The sequence below is a fragment of the Nilaparvata lugens genome, chromosome X (genome assembly GCF_014356525.2).
Source record: "Nilaparvata lugens isolate BPH chromosome X, ASM1435652v1, whole genome shotgun sequence".
NCBI classification, from domain to species: domain Eukaryota; kingdom Metazoa; phylum Arthropoda; class Insecta; order Hemiptera; family Delphacidae; genus Nilaparvata; species Nilaparvata lugens.
Window position 1 is genome coordinate 21,317,218 of NC_052518.1, and position 19,488 is coordinate 21,336,705.

At 33.4% G+C, this 19,488-nt stretch overlaps 1 protein-coding gene across 3 annotated transcripts in view; it reads left to right on the top strand.

Annotated features, from left to right (window-relative positions):
• The window catches only part of LOC111047796 (toll-like receptor 3), a 150,955-nt gene that overhangs the window by 55,760 nt on the left and 75,707 nt on the right, over positions 1 to 19,488 (top strand). For all 3 annotated transcript variants that reach the window (XM_039442987.1, XM_039442988.1, XM_022333638.2), the window contains exons 9-14: positions 61 to 244; positions 726 to 826; positions 1,634 to 1,829; positions 2,572 to 2,823; positions 4,763 to 4,985; positions 17,561 to 17,723. In XM_039442987.1, coding sequence (XP_039298921.1) covers positions 61 to 244; positions 726 to 826; positions 1,634 to 1,829; positions 2,572 to 2,823; positions 4,763 to 4,985; positions 17,561 to 17,723 — 1,119 coding nt within the window. The remainder of the gene's footprint in view (positions 1 to 60; positions 245 to 725; positions 827 to 1,633; positions 1,830 to 2,571; positions 2,824 to 4,762; positions 4,986 to 17,560; positions 17,724 to 19,488) is intronic.

Here is a 19,488-nt window from a genome sequence, read left to right on the forward strand (position 1 = left end):
CTTTCGAAATTAAGTCATGAAAGTATAATAAACTCTTTTTACTTTCGCATTATTTCCAAGAACAACGAATTGGAGGAGCTTGGAAAATCAGCATTCGGCACTCTACCTATAGTTTTAAATCTGGATCTATCGTACAACAAGATAGCTAACGTGAGTGTGATGGCCTTCAATGGACTGCTGCAACTCCTACATTTGAACATGTCTCATAACCAACTCCATCATCTCCATAATGGTGTATTTCAAGGTAATTCTTGCGAAAAACTAATGACAGTCACTGTGCTCTTTAAATTGCTTTATTTTACCAATTGCGTCAAAACAAATATCCTTCAGCTTCAAGAGAATCGGTATACCCGGGTATCATTTCTATTTTGAAATAACTTGAACTTAATTAGGTCAAAATTTTAAATGAATTTTCATTAGCAGTTTTTCAAATGTTCGTGAACCTTATCCGACTGGGCTTTTGGAGTCTTCAGTGATCTAAAGCTTGCATTAGCATTTATCATGTATTCATATTCAACTCTACTATAATCTAATGATAATTTTCTATAATAGTTTGATCTCATTTTATTTATAGTTCATGAGTTTTGAATTATGTGTTTAGATTTCATTTAAATTACAATTCAAGATGTTTAAAACGTTACTAGACCGATGTAGGTCTTATTTCACTACCTCTTATTATTTTAGTATGTTTCATCCCTGAGATGAGTAGTATCGAATTTTTTCAGGTCTGGTGTCTCTCCAATTGCTGGATTTGTCTCATAACATGTTGGAATCTCTTGATAACAAAACTCATAGCGTGTTTGAAGACTGTTTGTCTTTGGAAACTGTAAGTGGACTATCCTATTTTTGTATTATTGTATTGTAAGTGCCGGTTGCACAAAAGTCGATTAAATTTAATCGTGATTAATTTCAAGAGAACCAATAAGAGAAGCCTTCTTTTTGAAAAAGCCTTCTCTGATTGGTTCTCGTAAAATTAATCATGATTAAAATTCAACCGGTTTTTTGCAACCGGGCCTAAGGTTTTTAGAAATCTTTCAAATAACTTTATATGGATAATTCAACTGGTTTTTGTAAAATTATTATCACAGTCAGTGCAATAAATTATTATTACATTGCAATCTATAGACTACTACTTTATTCATTTACGATACTTACTTTCGTTTTCATTTTGTGAAGTAGCCACATTGATTTCTACAAAAGATTCATTGAATTGTATTTCATTTCGAATTTGTAAACTTGTATCCACTATCAATCTACAAGATTCATTTTTTTTATTATTTAATTTGCTTTTGATTCACGGTTCTTCAGTGTTGGTCAGGAAGCTATACTGGTAGTCAATTTTATACTAATTTCACATCTTCATTTTCCAACCAGACCCAAAATGTTTTTTTTTCAAGTTAAAGCATAGATATTGCATAACAAAGATAATCATGAGAAAACATTGGTGATTGATTGATTGACCATCAATATTTAATAATAATGGTGGTTAATATTAATTTACTATGAACACTTGAACCTGTTGACTATGAACAATCTCTGCTTGGATGAACATTTTATTGTTGATTTAGTCTTACAGATATTGTTGTGGTTTCTTAAATTTTAGTTTTTCAAAATTTTACTTAATTTTTTGCAGTTGAACATGAGCCACAACAGAGTATCATTTGTGACAAGAAAAACATTTCCCAGCAATCCATGGGTGCCATACAAATTGAAAGTGATCGACTTGAGTCACAACAACATACCTGTTCTATCTTTCGATTTCACCTATGGAACGAAGAAAGTCGTTAGTCTTGATGTCAGTCACAACATGATTGATGAAGTTCGAAGATGTACGTGATTATATAATGACATATCTACAAATTGAATAGACGATGTAGGCAATTTTTGTTTCATATGATTCTTATTGCAGATTATTTAATTTCAAGTGTCAAATGTAGGTTCAATATAATTTTCACATTACAATTGTAAAATAACAAATTGATTATGATGTACGAAAAGAACGTACTGTTTTATAATATTTTTTTATTAGAATGAATAGATCCATTTATGCAAAAAAATACTTGATTCCAAAAACTCATACCGTATGATAATTCACACAAAAAATACCAAAGTTAAAGTCAAATACATAGAAAATGTTCAATTATTTGTTACATTTATAATGGATGAGAAATATTCTTCGTAGATTAGAGTCAAGGTGATATCAGTTAGAAAGAGAGACTTCAAGTTGTCACCGTAATCTTCAGTCAATTTTTTCAATGAATGAGCTGTTTTGATAAAGTCTTTTTGTCCAAAATATAATAAATAATCATATTTATCTAATTCATAATGTATGTATTTCTAATTGAGAAATACTTGTATAAATTTACGAATGAATATTTATTCCTTTTATATCGTTATTATGTGAATCTTTTTTTATTTCAATTTATATCTTAAACGAATATTTCTAGATCAGATATATGCAATACACTTGTTAAATTTAATATTGCATGTAATGTAGTACGATTACAATGATCCCTACGATTAATTGGAAATTTTGAATGTATGTTATTGGATTTTTTTTCAAATTTTTAGATGTTGTTGGTAACCTGACATCCCTGCAAAAATTAGACCTATCCAATAATGAGATTACTGAACTTCCTACAGACGTATTTAATTTACAAGCGAATTTAACATCGCTGTCGCTAGCCAACAATCATCTACATGCACTACCCGTCGATAAATTCAAGCATTTGACTTACATAGATGTCAGTAATAATGAAATTGAAATGGTTTACAATGAGATTCTTGACTCTGCCAAGAAAGGGTCCAAAGTATTCTATGGGGGTGAGTGGCTATTTTCTATATTAATCTATGTTGTAATAATATAGAGTAGGGTTGTGTTTGTTTATTCACGTAAATGTGCGGCAACAGGAATGATTTGAAACATTAAATTACGCAGACAGATTCCTCAATTAGATTAATGTATTTCCGAACCAAAATTCGAATATACATGATGGTGCAGATGAAACGCATGTTTTTTGAAACGATATTACTCGGCGTCGGGAGGAGTTATTGATTTTGAACGAATGTTGACAGACGGCCCATACTATGCTGTTTCAATCGTTATGGAGCGTTGATACGTTCCAACATCGTGTGTTTGCTGTCGAGCAGTTTCTTAGAAACAATGAATCTGTAGTTACAGTGCAACGCTTTTCCGTCAATATTTTAGTGTTGAACATCGAGGTGCAGTGCCTTATCGAAATACTGTACTCTGATGGGTTTCAGCATTTAGAAGTGCTGGTTCTGTGATGAAAAAGAAACCATCTGGTTTTCCCCGATTAGTTCGTACTCCGAAAAATGTAGACCGAGTCAGAACGACAGTTGTTACTAGTCCTAGACGATCAACTAGACGATATGGTCTCAGGACTAGACGACACTGACTCGGTCTACATTTTCCGTTGCACAACTGAACGGGGAAAACCAGGTGGTTTCTTTTTCATCACAGAACCAGTACTCTGCAACACTCTACAAAACTCTGCAACACATCGGAGTTTAGTATTTCAATCAGGCACTGTACCTTGAAGTCCAACTCTAAAATATTGATGGATAAAGACTTTGACTGAAAAAAACTGGTCGACAGTGAACACACGATGTTGTACGTTCCAATGATCCATAGGTACTGAAACTGCATAGTAAGGGCCGTCTGCCAACATTCGTTCAAAATCAATAGCTTCTTCCGACGCCGAGTAATATCGGTTCAAAAAACATGCGTTTCCTCTTCACCATCATGTATATTCAAATTGTGGTTCGGAAATACATCGTTCAAGGGCAATACCCCGTCCCTTCGCCGAGTACTAGCGGTTCGAAAAACATGCGTTTCCTCTGCACCTCCTTGTATTTAGAATATATACTGTACAAGTAATTACGAAGCCATTATTTTCCTTAAAGATTTTTCTTTATTAATGGTTGAAAATTTAATTTGTTAAATATAAATAATAAATATTAAGAAAGATAAACATAACTTCAAAGAAAACGATGAAATATCCCAAGAGTACCTTTGCCTACATACTAGTACTATAAATATTACAGTAAGAGACTAACTCGATCTAACCACATTGCTAAGGTTAATCTTCACATATGATCCAAGCTTGTGCGTTGATGATGTAATGTCAAGATCCTATTTTGAATATTTTGTTCCCTTAAAAAATAGTAAAGGCACAAATTGTTAGAGCTCTACAACATGTCACTATAGTGAGATTCACTAACTGTCACCTTTGATTGAATGGGAAGCATCGATGCTATTTATAGGTTTAAAAAGAATCTTCAGTTTCTTTTCAAAGTGAATCTCACTATAGTCTGTTTACATTTGTTTTGTAATTCTGTTAGTTGTTCTGATTGTGTGAACGATTAAATTGCAATATTCTTCATACTAAAAGCATTGAAAATTAATACGCTTACGTACTGTACTATACTATAATTATAATGATATATCATTGCATTTATACCACATCACCATGCTACAATATTGTAGCATGTGCTTTTAGGGCCAAGCCATACAAGGTGTTTTCCAGTTGGCATGACAGGACAGGAAACACACGACAGGATTATCTGGATAGGTAGCTCACTTGATTCGTCAACCAATCATCCAATAGGAGAGCTTCCTGTCCTGTCGTGCCGACTGATAAACCGTCTCGTGTGGCTTGGCCCTGAGAGATGCTTTATGTATGCTGATGGCATTTTACGTGTTTTTGCCATTTATTTGATTGAAATTGAATTTTTGCAGGTAATCCAATGTTGTGTAACTGCTACCTGAGGCCACTTAAACGCTGGCTTAAAAGTAAAATAACTCCGGATGAAACTTGGAAAAATGTGACTTGTTCTTTTCCTGAAGCTTTGGCTAACAGAACTATTTTGGATTTGACCGAGGAAGAACTGTCATGTGTTGAAGAGGTTACTGACTCCGATTTCCAATTGACACCTGATATTATGTTTCGATCTTCAATAAGGTATCACTCATTTTTTAAAAAATATTTTCTCATGACTCTTTGAACCATTATCAAATCAAGACTCTTCAAATCTCATTATCTTTGTACATGGTTGACTTTCTGTAGACTATTAGGCTATTCAATGAGTTACTGTATTCAAATTTCTTCATTGAGAAAATGAGTGTAGTGAGATAAACCCACTTAAAATTCTCAACATTGTCTAAGCTAAAATTATTCATGCTATTTGTAAGGAATGCAGACATCTTAAAGTGAATTTCACTATATTAATTTCCTTTGGAAGACGGATGCACATTTTGAATATCGATCGGAAAATTCTTATTCTACATTAAGCTTTCGGGTAAAACCTATCTGAATGGGAGCATGGAACTATCAAGAGAGAACAATACTCCTCCTTTAATGCCGGTGGAATGGGAAACAATAACTGTAAACCCATGTCAATGTACAAATAATATTAAAAATTAGTTCTTTTTATGCCCCCATCCAGATAGGTTTAGAAACATGAAATATATTTTCAAACCCAACTTCAAAATCCAACACTCTGGTCCGCAACTTACAACTCGACATAATATATATATATATATATATATATATATATATATAACTAATTTCTTAGTGCTACTTGATATTTCTAAAACGATACATATAATATATATGTATATCGTTTGTAACCGCCCCCTAAATACCCCCATAATATCTCCTGACTCTGTACCCTTTTTCTCTCCATCCGTTTGCACCGCGTAATCTGTGGTCTCTGCTGCTACAATTGACTCACCGTGCTCTGTGGTCGTAGCCGTTGGATTCCAAACTGTACCACTCTCTGCTCGGTTAAGGAAGGGAACTCAGTTCCCGAAAATTTCCGTTTATAATGTAAGTTTTTAAGTGTTTCCAATCTATTTATGTCTTGTGCCTCCTGTTTTAATTTATTTATATATATATATATAACTTTATATTAAAACTGCAGTATCTAATAAATTAGATTGAATAACTGCAGTCTGCTCGGTTGAGGAAGGAGACTCAGTCTCCTAAAATTTTCCCCATTTCTAATGTAAGTTTTTAAGTGTTTTCAATCTATTTATATCTTGTATCTCCTGTTTTAATAATTAATATTACAAACTTTAAAGTGTCTTCTGTTATAATATAACTGTTATATAATGTTATTATTATAACTGTTATATATTATTATATAACTTACATAAGAAATGGAGGAAATTTTCGGGAACTGAGTTCCCTTTCTCAAACGAGCAGAGAGTGGTACAGTTTGAAATCCAACGGTCGTGTGACCACAGAGTACGCACGGAGAGTCAATTGTAGCAGCAGAGACCACAGATTACGGTAGGGAAGTATTATTTTTAATGGAAGCCCTGTGATTGTTGATCCGGAGGTTTAGTTCAGTGGTGGTTTCACCTATGAAGAAGGCAGGACAGAAGTTGCAGGAAAGGAGGTAGATGCAATTTTTGAAGATGCAATTACTGGATTGATGGATTTGGTGGGTGTAGTTGGTGATAGGACTGGTAAAGGATATGGAAGAATCAGTGATAGGACAGGTTTTATAGCTGGGGCGTTTGCAAGGTAAGGTACGAGGTGGAGTTGGGATTTCATCAGAGGTGAGTGATTTGTTTTTACTGAACATTTTCTTGAGGTTGGGAGGTTGCTTATAAATGAGGGTGGGTGGTTGCTGGAAAAGGTGTTTGGTAGAGGGATTGGAGGAGACGACATGGAACAGATCTTTAAGGACAGGTTTGAGGTTTTCAATTCCAGGGAAGTAGGTGGTTCAGAGTTTTGGAGATTGTGGGATTTGGGAATTCTTTGTGGTTGGATTAGTGCCAGTTTTGGAGGAGATTTGTTTCTGTAACAACCTTTTAGGATAGTTACATTTCAGGAGGGTTTGGTGGAGTTTTTTGAGGTACTGGTCAAGATGGTGGGGATCACTGCAAATTTTTTGGCCTCGGATTGAGAGGGAACGTGGGAGGGATCTTTTGATGTGGTAGGGATGGCAATTTTCAAAGTGTAGGAACTGTTGAGTGTGGGTGGATTTGGTGAAAGTATTGGTGAGTAAGGTATTGAAGTTGGAAAGGATTACATTGACATCTAGGAAGTTGATGGAGGATTCAGAAATATTCCAGGTAAAGGAGACAGAGTAGTTGGAGTTGAGTTGATTGAGGAAGTGGGAGAGGGTATCATGTCCATGAGGCCATATCAGGAATATGTCGTCAATGAAACGGAGCCATATCAGGGGAGTTAAGGGTTTGTAACCGCCCCCCAAATACACCATAATGTCCCCCTGAATCTGTACCATTTTTCTCTTCATCCGTCTGCACCCGTAATCTGTGATCTCTGCTGCTACAATTGACTCTCCGTGCGTACTCTGTGGTCACACGACCGTTGGATTTCAAAAAGTACCACTCTCTGCTCGGTTGAGGAAGGGAACTCAGTTCCCGAAAATTTCCCCCATTTCTAATGTAAGCTATATTATAATATATAACAGTTATAATAATAACATTATATAACAGCTATATTATAACAGAAGACACTTAAAGATCTGTTCCATGTCGTCTCCTCCAATCCCTCTACCAAACACCTTTTCCAGCAACCACCCACCCTCATTTATAAGCAACCTCCCAACCTCAAGAAAATTCTCAGTAAAAACAAATCACTCACCTCTGATGAAATCCCAACTCCACCTGGTGCCCTACCTTGCGAACGCCCCCGCTGTAAAACCTGTCCTATCACTGATTCTTCCATATCCTTTACCAGTCCTATCACCAACTACACCCACCAAATCCATCAATCCAGTAATTGCATCTTCAAAAATTGCATCTACCTCCTTTCCTGCAACTTCTGTCCTGCCTTCTTCATAGGTGAAACCACCACTGACCTAAACCTCCGGATCAACAATCACAGGGCTTCCTTTAAAAATAATACTTCCCTACCGTAATCTGTGGTCTCTGCTGCTACAATTGACTCTCCGTGCGTACTCTGTGGTCACACGACCGTTGGATTTCAAACTGTACCACTCTCTGCTCGTTTGAGGAAAAGAACTCAGTTCCCGAAAATTTCCCCCATTTCTAATGTAAGTTATATAATAATATATAACAGTTATAATAATAACATTATATGACAGTTATATTATAACAGAAGACAAAAGATATAAATAGATTGAAAACACTTAAAAACTTACATTAGAAATGGGGGAAATTTTAGGAGACTGAGTCTCCTTCCTCAACCGAGCAGACTGCAGTTATTCAATCTAATTTATTAGATACTGCAGTTTAAATATATATTTTATGAAATGATAGAAAAGAGGAGATTTTAAAATTAGAAATCAAAAAAGAATTAGACTAAAATTGGAGCAAGGAAATTTAGAATTGAACTTGAATGAAATTTATTTTTTATTTTTATTGAAAATTTAATATATATTTGATAGCTGTGAAATTTATTATGTTATGATGAAATTTATTTCAATTTAATTGAACAGTTGGTGTAGAGTTGATAGCTATGGTACTATTGCTGTCTGTTGACAAAGCTTTGTACCACCTACTTCCCTGGAATCGAAAACCTCAAACCTGTGCTTTAAGATCTGTTCTATGTCGTCTCCTCCAACCCCTCTACCAAACACCTTTTCCAGCAACCACCCTCCCTCATTTATAAGAAACCTCCCAACCTCAAGAAAATGTTCAGTAAAAACAAATCACTCACCTCTGATGAAATCCCAACTCCACCTCGTACCTTACCTTGCAAACGCCCCAGCTATAAAACCTGTCCTATCACTGATTCTTCCATTTCCTTTACCAGTCCTATCACCAACTAAACCCATCAATCCAGTAATTGCATCTCCAAAAATTGCATCTACCTCCTTTCCTGCAACTTCTGTCCTGCCTTCTTCATAGGTGAAACCACCACTGCCCTAAACCTCCGGATCAACAATCACAGGGCTTCCTTTAAAAATAATACCTCCCTGCCCATCCCTACCCATGGCTCTGAGCACAACAAGAACTTTGACCAATGCTTCAAAGTCTAAGTCCTTGCCTCCCTCCCTCCCACAGCTCCCTCCATAGATGTCAAGACAAAAGAATTGGCTTTTATTTGGGTGCTTAGAGCTGCTTCCAGTCCTGGTCTCAACAGACAGCAATAGTACCATAGCTATCAACTCTACACCAACTGTTTAATTAAATTGCAATAAATTCCATCATATCATAATAAATTTCACAGATATCAAATATATATTAAATGTTCAATAGAAATGAAAAACAAATTTCATTCAAGTAAAATTCTACAATTCCTTTCTCCAATTTCAGTCCAATTCTTTTTTGATTTCTAATTTTAAATCTCCTCTTTTCTATCAATTCATAAGCTACACCTTTCCTTATTCATAACTTACCCAAATCTTAAATATCCCATTTGTCAGCGCCCTCTAAATACCCCATAATATCCCCTGAATGTGTACCATTTTTCTCTCCATCCGTCTGCACCACGTAATCTGTGGTCTCTGCTGCTACAATTGAGTCTCCGTGCGTACTCTGTGGTCGACCTTTGGATTCAAAACTGCAGTCTGCTCGGTTGAGGAAGGAGACTCAGTCTCCGAAAATTTCCCCCATTTCTAATGTAAGTTTTTAAGTGTTGTCAATCTATTTATATATATATATATATATATATATATATATATATATATATATATATATATATATATATATATATATATATATATATATAGAGACACTTTAAAGTTTGTAATATAAATTAAAACAGGAGTCACATATATATATATATATATATATATATATATAATATATATATATATATATATATATATATATATATATATATATATAGAGACACTTTAAAGTTTGTAATATAAATTAAAACAGGAGTCACATATATATATATATATATATATATATTATATATATATATATATATATATATATATATTTATAAATGTATAAATTTATGATTCATTATTAATGGAGTCGTTCCTTCACGTTTATGGTTTACCATAATAATTCTTATAAACATAAAAAACTAGCATTAAAGTTATATTATAGCTATAGGCCTATAGTTATATTACATTATAGTTTATATTATAGTTCATCATTAATGGAGTATTTTCTTGACGTGTATGGTTTACCATTATAATTTTTATAAACATAGAAACTAGCATTACTCATACTCGTAACACTCGCATATAATAAATTGTAAACGTACTTGTGCTGGGCCGCTATGCAGTGATCCTCGCTCAGGTCCTATTACTCTGGGCCGCAAAAAACATGAATTGTTTGACATATATAACATAACTGCCCAATCAATCCATGGAATCAGCGGCCCAAAGAGCCTTGTCCTCATGTTTTTTTTCATTCGATGACTATATTAAATACTAGCCGTCAGGCTCGCTTCGCTCGCCATATCCATCTAGCCAGGGGGCTCCGCCCCCTGGACCCCCGACTGGATCGTCCAAAGATGAGATCAGCGGGCTCGCTTCGTTCGCCTGCATTTTCCATTTGAGCATGCTTCATTCCATCAGAAAGTAAAAGTACTGAGAAAACGCAGAAAAGCTGAGAAAAACTTTGGAAAAACGCTGATTTTGGGCGTATATTTGATGAAATATTAAATTCACCTCATCACAAAATTTTTAGACCCTAGCTTAACCTCTGTACCAAATTTGAAAATGTTCTGTCTATTACTTGATGAAATAACTGAGAAAACGCAAAAACCGCTTATTTTGGGTGTATATTTGGCGTTATTTTAAATTCCTTCTAACACAACATTATTACACCCCAGCTGAGCTTCTGTAGTGAATTTGTACATTTTCTGTTCATTTGTTCTCGATAAAGCTGAGAAAGCGCAAAAAAACGCTGGAAAAACGCAGATTTTGGGCGTAACTTTGGCGTTATTTCAAATTCCTTCTAACACAACATTATTACACACTAGCTTAGCTTCTGTACTAATCTTCATTCAATTCTATAAACACTCTACGATTCTACCTATGCTACACTATATACAATACTATAAACCCTACTGTACACTTCTGTACACTTCACACTACGACATAAGAGGGAAATGGTTTATAGCATTAACAAAGTCAATTTAAAGTTGTTGAGTCGTTGGCTGAATACTTCTCCAAGTATACTCGGTCAAGTATGTTTTCTAGATCTGACGTGGTCACATCTACCGACTCGCCGTCTAATGTGTTTCGTCATTGTAGACCAGTTTGATTCAGTACGTTGCGTACGCTCGTTTCTATAATTCGGATTTATAATATGATTACGTTGTTTGACTGTCTTGTGCTCAAAACCAGAGCCATTAATAGCGATCATGATCTGTATCCCTTTTAATATCGGTAATTATAATATTACCTATTAGGTAATTATCGGCAATTCTCTCTATCGGGATCTCTTCTAGCTATCGGTAATTATGGTGGTATCGGGCTCGTCAAAGCGGTTCAAAATCATGCATCATAAGTGAAATTTGGTCGAAAAATAGCAAATTCATTGTTGAGAGTACTTCAACCGGTATTTCAATATACAGAAAAATGACCTAATGCTATATTCAAATTCAAATTCAAATTTATTGTTTTCATTTTTCATTACAATCAAATTTGATAAATCCATACAATTATAAAAATAGCTGCAAATAATAATCAGTGGATATAATGAACAACAAAAAAAATTTATATTTAACAAAAAACCAAACCACCGTGATGCTGATTATCAGTTGGATGATACTGACGTATGATGTATGACGTTGGATGATATAGCTTCAACTGGATGATGGAGATGATCAAATTTGAAGCTTCATGGAATAAAATTTATTGCAAACAATAATGTTTTACTACTCACAAAAAAGCAAGAAGCTTTCGTACGTGAGTAGGAGTTGAAAAAAAAACACATTCACACACACAATCACACACAAGTATGTTTTTCAATCATAGACATATTTAATTTTCAATGAATATAGATATTAGTATTATATATACCGTATCACTAGTATAATTTAATTAGTATGATTTAATTAATTGGAGCCTAAAACATCATAAGAATAATTTGAAAAAAAAAGAAATTTTGTATTTAAAAAGTAGGAAGTACAACAAAGAGGAAAATCACAAGGTTTTTTCAAAGAGAAAAGGAAGGGAAAATTGCAAAAGCTTATACATTCATTCAAATTAGAAATCATCAGCCCACCACTCTAAAAAGGTTTTCTAACTCTATTGGTGACTGAAGCCATAGCCAAATTTTCAATTTATTGTAGAATTTCCTGTAATATCTCTCACTTCTAATTTCATTTGGTAGAAGATTAAAAAACTTGGGTCCGAGAAATAGAAAACATCTTTGAAATGTAGTGGAATTTGGCTTTGGGACTTTCAACATCAGTTGCATTGATTGACGTGTCACCCGATGATCATCTTCATTAATGGGTCTAGCTGAAAGTCCTATACTACCACTCATTCTGTAAAACAAGGATAACACCTTCAGCACATAGATGTATCTGAAAGGGAGGATTCCCAACAGTTGGAAAATTGGAAAGGTATGAGTCCTTCTATTCACACCATGAATAATTCTTACCACTGATTTCTGCAGTGTGATTAGGCTTTTAAAATGAGATAGGAAAGTAGACGCATAACAAGAGATTCCATATTCCAGTTGACAATTGAAAAATGCAAAATACATGACACGTAAAATACTCACTGGAAAGAATTGCTTCAATTGATGGAATCTTCTTAGCAAATATAATAGGTACATCTTGATTTTCTGTATATGTAGATTCCAAGTCAGCCCATAATCAAGAGTTAGACCCAAATACTTGACAAAATCCAACTGCTTGATGACATCACAGCTACAATTTGGATGATTACAGCCAATTTTATGATACTTGATTGGGTCAGTAAAATGAAATGGAGCTGATAATGAAAAATTAATATAACAGGTTTTAGTAGCATTGAGTGCTAATTTATTACAATCAAACCAGCAACGTAGATCTATTAGGTCAAGCTGGATCATTTCCTGTAGTTCAATTTCACTTTTGGCAGAATATGCCAATGCCGTGTCGTCAGCAAACGATGTTAAGGATCCATTGAATGTGTTGGAGAACAAATCATTGATATATGCTAAGAATAGAATTGGACCCAAAACCGACCCCTGAGGCACACCATACTCAATTGTTGCCAAGCCACTAGTGCAACTACCAATTGACACATACTGCTTCCGGCATGACAGGTAAGACTTCATCCACATGTTGGACACTCCACGAATACCCGACATATATAATTTTTCTAACAGAATACTATGTTGCACTGTATCGAAAGCTTTTTTAATATCAAGAAATAAACCTGAGGTCCTTGATCTATGAGGCTGATTCATTCCATAATAGATGTCTGACATGAATTTATTTAAGGCTTGTTCTGTACTAAGTTTTTCTTGAAATCCGAACTGTACCTTATGAATAAAATTTATTTTATTGAAAAATCTCATTATTCTCTTTTTGAAGAGTTTCTCCAAGAGCTTGGAAAAAACTGAAAGCAGCAAATGGGCCTGTAATTCGATATCTCAGTCTTTATTCCATTTTTGAAAATAGGTATAACTTTAGCCACTTTGAGTTCTGAGGGAAATTTACCTTCTTGAAAACTGGCATTGAAAATATCGCATAAGACTGGTACTATAGATTTGGATATTTTTTTGATTAGGCTTGAATTTACATTATCAGGTCCTGGTGACTTACCATTTTTCATCATATTTATTTCAGTTAAGAGTTCATGATACGTGATGGGTTTTAAAAAAAAGGAATCACATGAATTAGTGTTCTTGAATCTACTGTTATAATATTCTGTAGTCAGCTCATCCGGATTATGAATTGAAGATATAATGTGACCAGGTATATTAATAAAATAGTCATTGAATTTATCTGCCAAAGCCTTTTCATCCTCGATAAGATCATCATTTTCACACTTTAAACTAATAGATTTATTTTTTATAGAAGATTGACCGCAGTGATTGTTTATGATTTCCCATTGTTTTTTAACAGGAAAGGTCTTTAAATTGGCGAAAAATTTATATTTTTGCTGTTTTATTAATTTATTGATAAGATTTTTTTTGGAAAGGAAATTTAGTCTAAGTTGATCATTATGTGGCTTATTTTTGTGTATTTTATAAAGTCTATCACGATGCCGAATTTCTACACAAATATTTTCAGTCATCCATGGTTTCAAGTGTTTACCACCACTATTAATATGTTTTGAATTTTGACGTTTCACAGTGCATTGTTTGATATAAGCCAGTAATGCATTAATAAACAAAGAGTACTTACCATCAACATCAGTACATGCAAATAAATTGCTCCAATCATGCTCCAAGAGTAATTTATATAATTTTTTAATATCGAGGGTCTCTCTAATAGATGAAGCAGGATTTTTCACGTTACTTGACCTTGATAGTGAACCAGAGACGGCTCTATGGTCTGAAACGTGTGACTCTATAACTGCACTCTGAATACTATTTTTACTAAATTTAGATTTATAAAAAATATGGTCAATACAGGTTGAACTTGAAGTAGATACTCGAGTATCGATATCTATAAGTGACTGATAACCTTTAGAGTTCAACAATTCCAGGTATTCAAAAACACTCTGATTATTTAAATCATTTATATTTATGTTCATGTCTCCTATAATTATTGTGTCGTTATTAACCCTTCCCATGTCCAGAAACCGGCCAAAGCTATCCAAAAAAACATTTACACTAACAGAATGCCATCTGTAGAGACTTAACAGACTTAAATTGTAATTGGAAATTTTAAGATGCAATAAGACAGAATCAGCACCCTCTATCCTCAAATCTTCTCGTGAACATGTAATCTCCCTTCCAGACAAGACAAAGATCGCTATTCCTGATGCTCTATTTCCATCACTTTCAGTAACATAACTTTCATAACCATGGATATTAAAGGGGAATTTATCCTGAAACGGCTGGAACCAAGTTTCAGTCAGAACTACAACATCTGGCTTGTATTTCCAACAGCTTATGTAAGCTAGGAAAGAATCAAAATTTTTGTTCAAGCTTCTAATATTCTGATGCAAAACAGTAATATTCCCCCTGTCCGTCAGAAAGCAAGAGTTTACCTCTGAGATTTCCTCCACATATTTACACGCTTCAACCATAATCCAGAAATAGGTTAAAAAGTTTATTACATAGGCTTATATACTTAAGAATAATTAGTGATACTTTTATGGTTTGATGGACATTCATTCTAGCAACATTCATACTGTAATAATCTAAGGAAAAAAAAGTAAAAAATTCCATAAGTACACATACCAGATCAAGACGAATCATAAATGAGAACCAACCATTTTAATTCACATAAACACATGACAAAATAAAGTAATTAAAATTAATGAAAAATGAGTGAGGATATTCATCATAAATGATATGGTTAACAGTGAGTGAAAAAAAGACGAAAACCAATTCCATGATTCGAGAAAAAAATCAACATATTTCTCCTATAATAATCACAATCCTGAGAATAATTCCCATTACCAAAAAATTGATGAAAAATGCATGATCTGATTGGATTAAAATTATAGAAAAATGTTATGAAGAATGCATGAAGTGAATGATAAAATCATGAGGAATAGAATATTCTTATTCAATTAATCATCAAAATGGAAAAAAAATTAAATCTCATTCATTAGGGTTTTCCAATAATGTTCTCATCAAATTAATTATCGCAAGTTAGAAATAAAGCACATCATTAAGAGTCTGTATAAGAGTCTGTTTGAGTTTTTCAAGAGAATGAAGTCAGCACTATTATTACTCATTGTACAGTATTATTATCATTATTAAAATAAACGAAAAATAATTAATTCAATATAATTAGAAAAAAAATTGAGAGAAATAATAGTCTGATCATTATTTTTTCCTCTACAAAAAAATGCCAACTTCACATAACAGAGTCAAAATTATTATACTATTACTGTGCTATTTATAAAAGTCATGTGTACTGTTTATCCTGCGTATTTTAACTTGAATGGTGGAGCCTCTCACAGACCGTCCGCTCTAGCCAAGCATACTGACTCAACTGAGATTCTATATTCAAAGCTATGTATCAAGTTATTATAAAAACATTACTCGATCTTGAAATGTACAATAGAATCTTCTCTTTATTTTGCTGTAAACGTTTCATGAAAAAATATGTTCGTGAAGTAAGATTCGATTGTTGAAAAAAATCCTGAAATAGTAGATATTTTCCTCATATTAACGGTATTGGCAGTTCTATGATAGGTAAAAGTGATTCAAGATGGATTTTAGGCAGCTGAGCTCGTAGAGGATGCATTTATCTAGAATTAGGAATCAATCGTGAGTTTCTATGATGTATCATACTCGTTTTAGAAACTCTTCATTAACAGTAGAATCATGAAAAAAATGAAAAAACTAAAATCGTCATTTTTTAAATCTCCTGTAACTTTCGAATGGTATTGGAATCGAAAGTATTATTTATTGGAGTTGGAAGAGGAGGAACATTTTCACATCCTCACAAGATTTGGTAATTTTATTTTAAGTATTTTTTTAGATTTCAGTTTTGGATATAGAAATTGCCATTTTTTGTGTATTGGAATATGGGCTTGAGTGCACTCAACAATAAATTTTCCATTTTTCGATCGAATTTCACTTATGATGCATGATTTTGAACCGCCTTGACGAGCTGAAAAGAATGAAGTGTAGTACGATGAAATCCGAGCTTGTGTCAAAAGTTATGAGTATTTGAAATTTTGATCCTTGAGGTGTCCTTATGCGCGCCTCTCCTCTAGAAAATACTGAAATGAAGTGCATCTAACGGGTGATCCCCATAGAACATAACCTCATGAACTTATATCATTGTGCGAAATATCAATGTGACGATAATTTAGTTGGTGATGATGGTTGAAGCTAAAAATTATGTGCTTTTCACAATACAAGGAGCATTGTTGTCAGATGTACCTGGAAATCTATATGAGATACAGCGCTCTACCTGATCTCAGATTGTAGAGCACAAAAATACGCCCAGATGGATTTTGAATTATACATCCAAATGGTAACAATCGGAAGATATTGTTGATCAAAAACTAAAATTCATCAGAATTGATTTTTTTTTAAATTTTACTCATTTTTGAAAAATCATAATTCAGTACTTATTGGAGATAGAGCGTTCCGAGTGATGTCATTTTATTCAGAATTGTATAATCGAAAAAAAGGTGAGTGCAATTTTTTCTGTCCGATGATTACTGGATTTGGCAGAAATAGCTGAAAACTGGAACATGAACCGATAATACGAGGTTTTTGGGCCATTCTGTATCTAGCACAAGCAAATTTTGCATGAAGAAATTGGTTTTGGACTAGTATCCAAATAATATATAGAAAAATCAGAACTACAATATATATTGCATGCACCAATGTATATTGTGACTGTACTAATATGAGATTTTAAAGTTGTAAAGACGTTTGAATGACTATCTACCCCTCTAGTTCTTATTTATGCTCAACATAAGATTTCATAAATACTACAAACAATATAAATCCCATGTGATGTGAATTAATTTGTCTGCCTCTTCACAGGACTCATCGAGATTTCCAAATATCATGGTTTGTGAATACGAAAGAAGATATTTCTGATTTCAAAATCTTAGTTCGAGATAGCGCAACAAAAATTACCCTACAGGAGAAAACTCTTAGCTATGAATCAAGATCCACGGTTTTGAAACATCTTCCTGAATCTCAGGTGAGGATAAGTTATTTAATCAATCGCAATGCTTCTCATTCAATCAATGCTGATAACATAGAATGCACAGTCTAGATTGTTTATTCAATAGTATAGATTGTTAATTCTATCTAATCAATCGCAATGCTTCTCATTCAATCAATACTAATAACATAGAATGCACAGTCTAGATTGTTTATTCAATAGTATAGATTGTTAATTCTATCTAATCAATCGCAATGCTTCTCATACAATCAATGCTAATAACATAGAATACACAGTCTAGATTGTTTATTCAATAGTATAGACTGTTAATTCTATCTAATCAATCGCAATGCTTCTCATTCAATCAATGCTGATAACATAGAATGCACAGTCTAGATTCAATAGTATAGATTGTTAATTCTATCTAATCAATCGCAATGCTTCTCATTCAATCAATGCTGATAACATAGAATGCACAGTCTAGATTGTTTATTCAATAGTATAGATTGTTAATTCTATCTAATCAATCGCAATGCTTCTCATTCAATCAATGCTAATAACATAGAATGCACTGTCTAGATTGTTTATTCAATAGTATAGATTGTTAATTCTATCTAATCAATCGCAATGCTTCTCATTCAATCAATGCTGATAACATAGAATGCACTGTCTAGATTGTTTATTCAATAGTATAGATTGTTAATTCTATGCTGATAGTTTGAATTAAATCTCGCATACCTTGCTTTTCAAGGCCTGGGGCCTATTTCTTAAAACTTACAGAGCCTGTATTACTGGTGATTTTCCTGTATCAGTTGAAATTAAAATTTTGTGTTTCCCAAAATTTTACAACTGTGAAACAATTCACAGGGGATTCACCTACATTACAGGTACATTTTAGAAGAGTTATACAGTGATTTGTTTCATAAAGAATGCAGCCTGTATTACAGGACCTGTAAACTAGATAAAATTTTATTATTGTCAAAAGCCACATAGAAGTTTTATAAGTATCGATTATTCAGTTGAAATATTTATTACTAGCAGGTAACCCGTGCTCCGCAAGGGTCTATTTGAAACTTTACAAACTGAAAACTTGACGTGATGAAATCTTGAAGAATTGAAAATAGGCCTATAACTATCCTCGGTTAATAAAGAATCTTCATGCAAAAATTCAAGTCAATCAGTCCAGTAGTTTAGACGTGGTGATGCGTCAACCATAATTTTCCTATCCCGTACACGTGTATAAGCCAGTTCTTTACATTATTATAGTAGGCTATAGATGATGGATAGATGGATGCTTTATCAGTATCTTTGAATGAGAATAACTTTTGAACGGTTTGAGAAATCGGTGCCGTTTTCGCCAAAATTTTGATGCGACTGAAAGCCCGGGGTACTCACTGGAAATACCAATGATTCACTCTTAATACAGGGGACATTTTGCAGATTATTTTAGAAAAACAAATATTACAGCAATTGTATTTTTTATTTCAAAAGTCCTGTAATGTAGGGATATTATATGTAAATAATGTTGTTATTACAATAAAGGTTGTTATACCAATCTTTTGTAATAACAATTCAATATTATTATAACAGTTCAATATTATTGAATTGTTATTACAAAAGATAATGCAATTACTTGCAACGAATAATTACTTAATCCGCAGTATGCAACAATCTTCAAAGTATGCTGTTTATTCCAATATCTCATTCAATTAATATATATTTTTTTGTATTCTAATAATAAACCAAGTTACATAACTTTGAACTCTAGTACAAACATTTTTGAAACAATAGGCTGATTTCT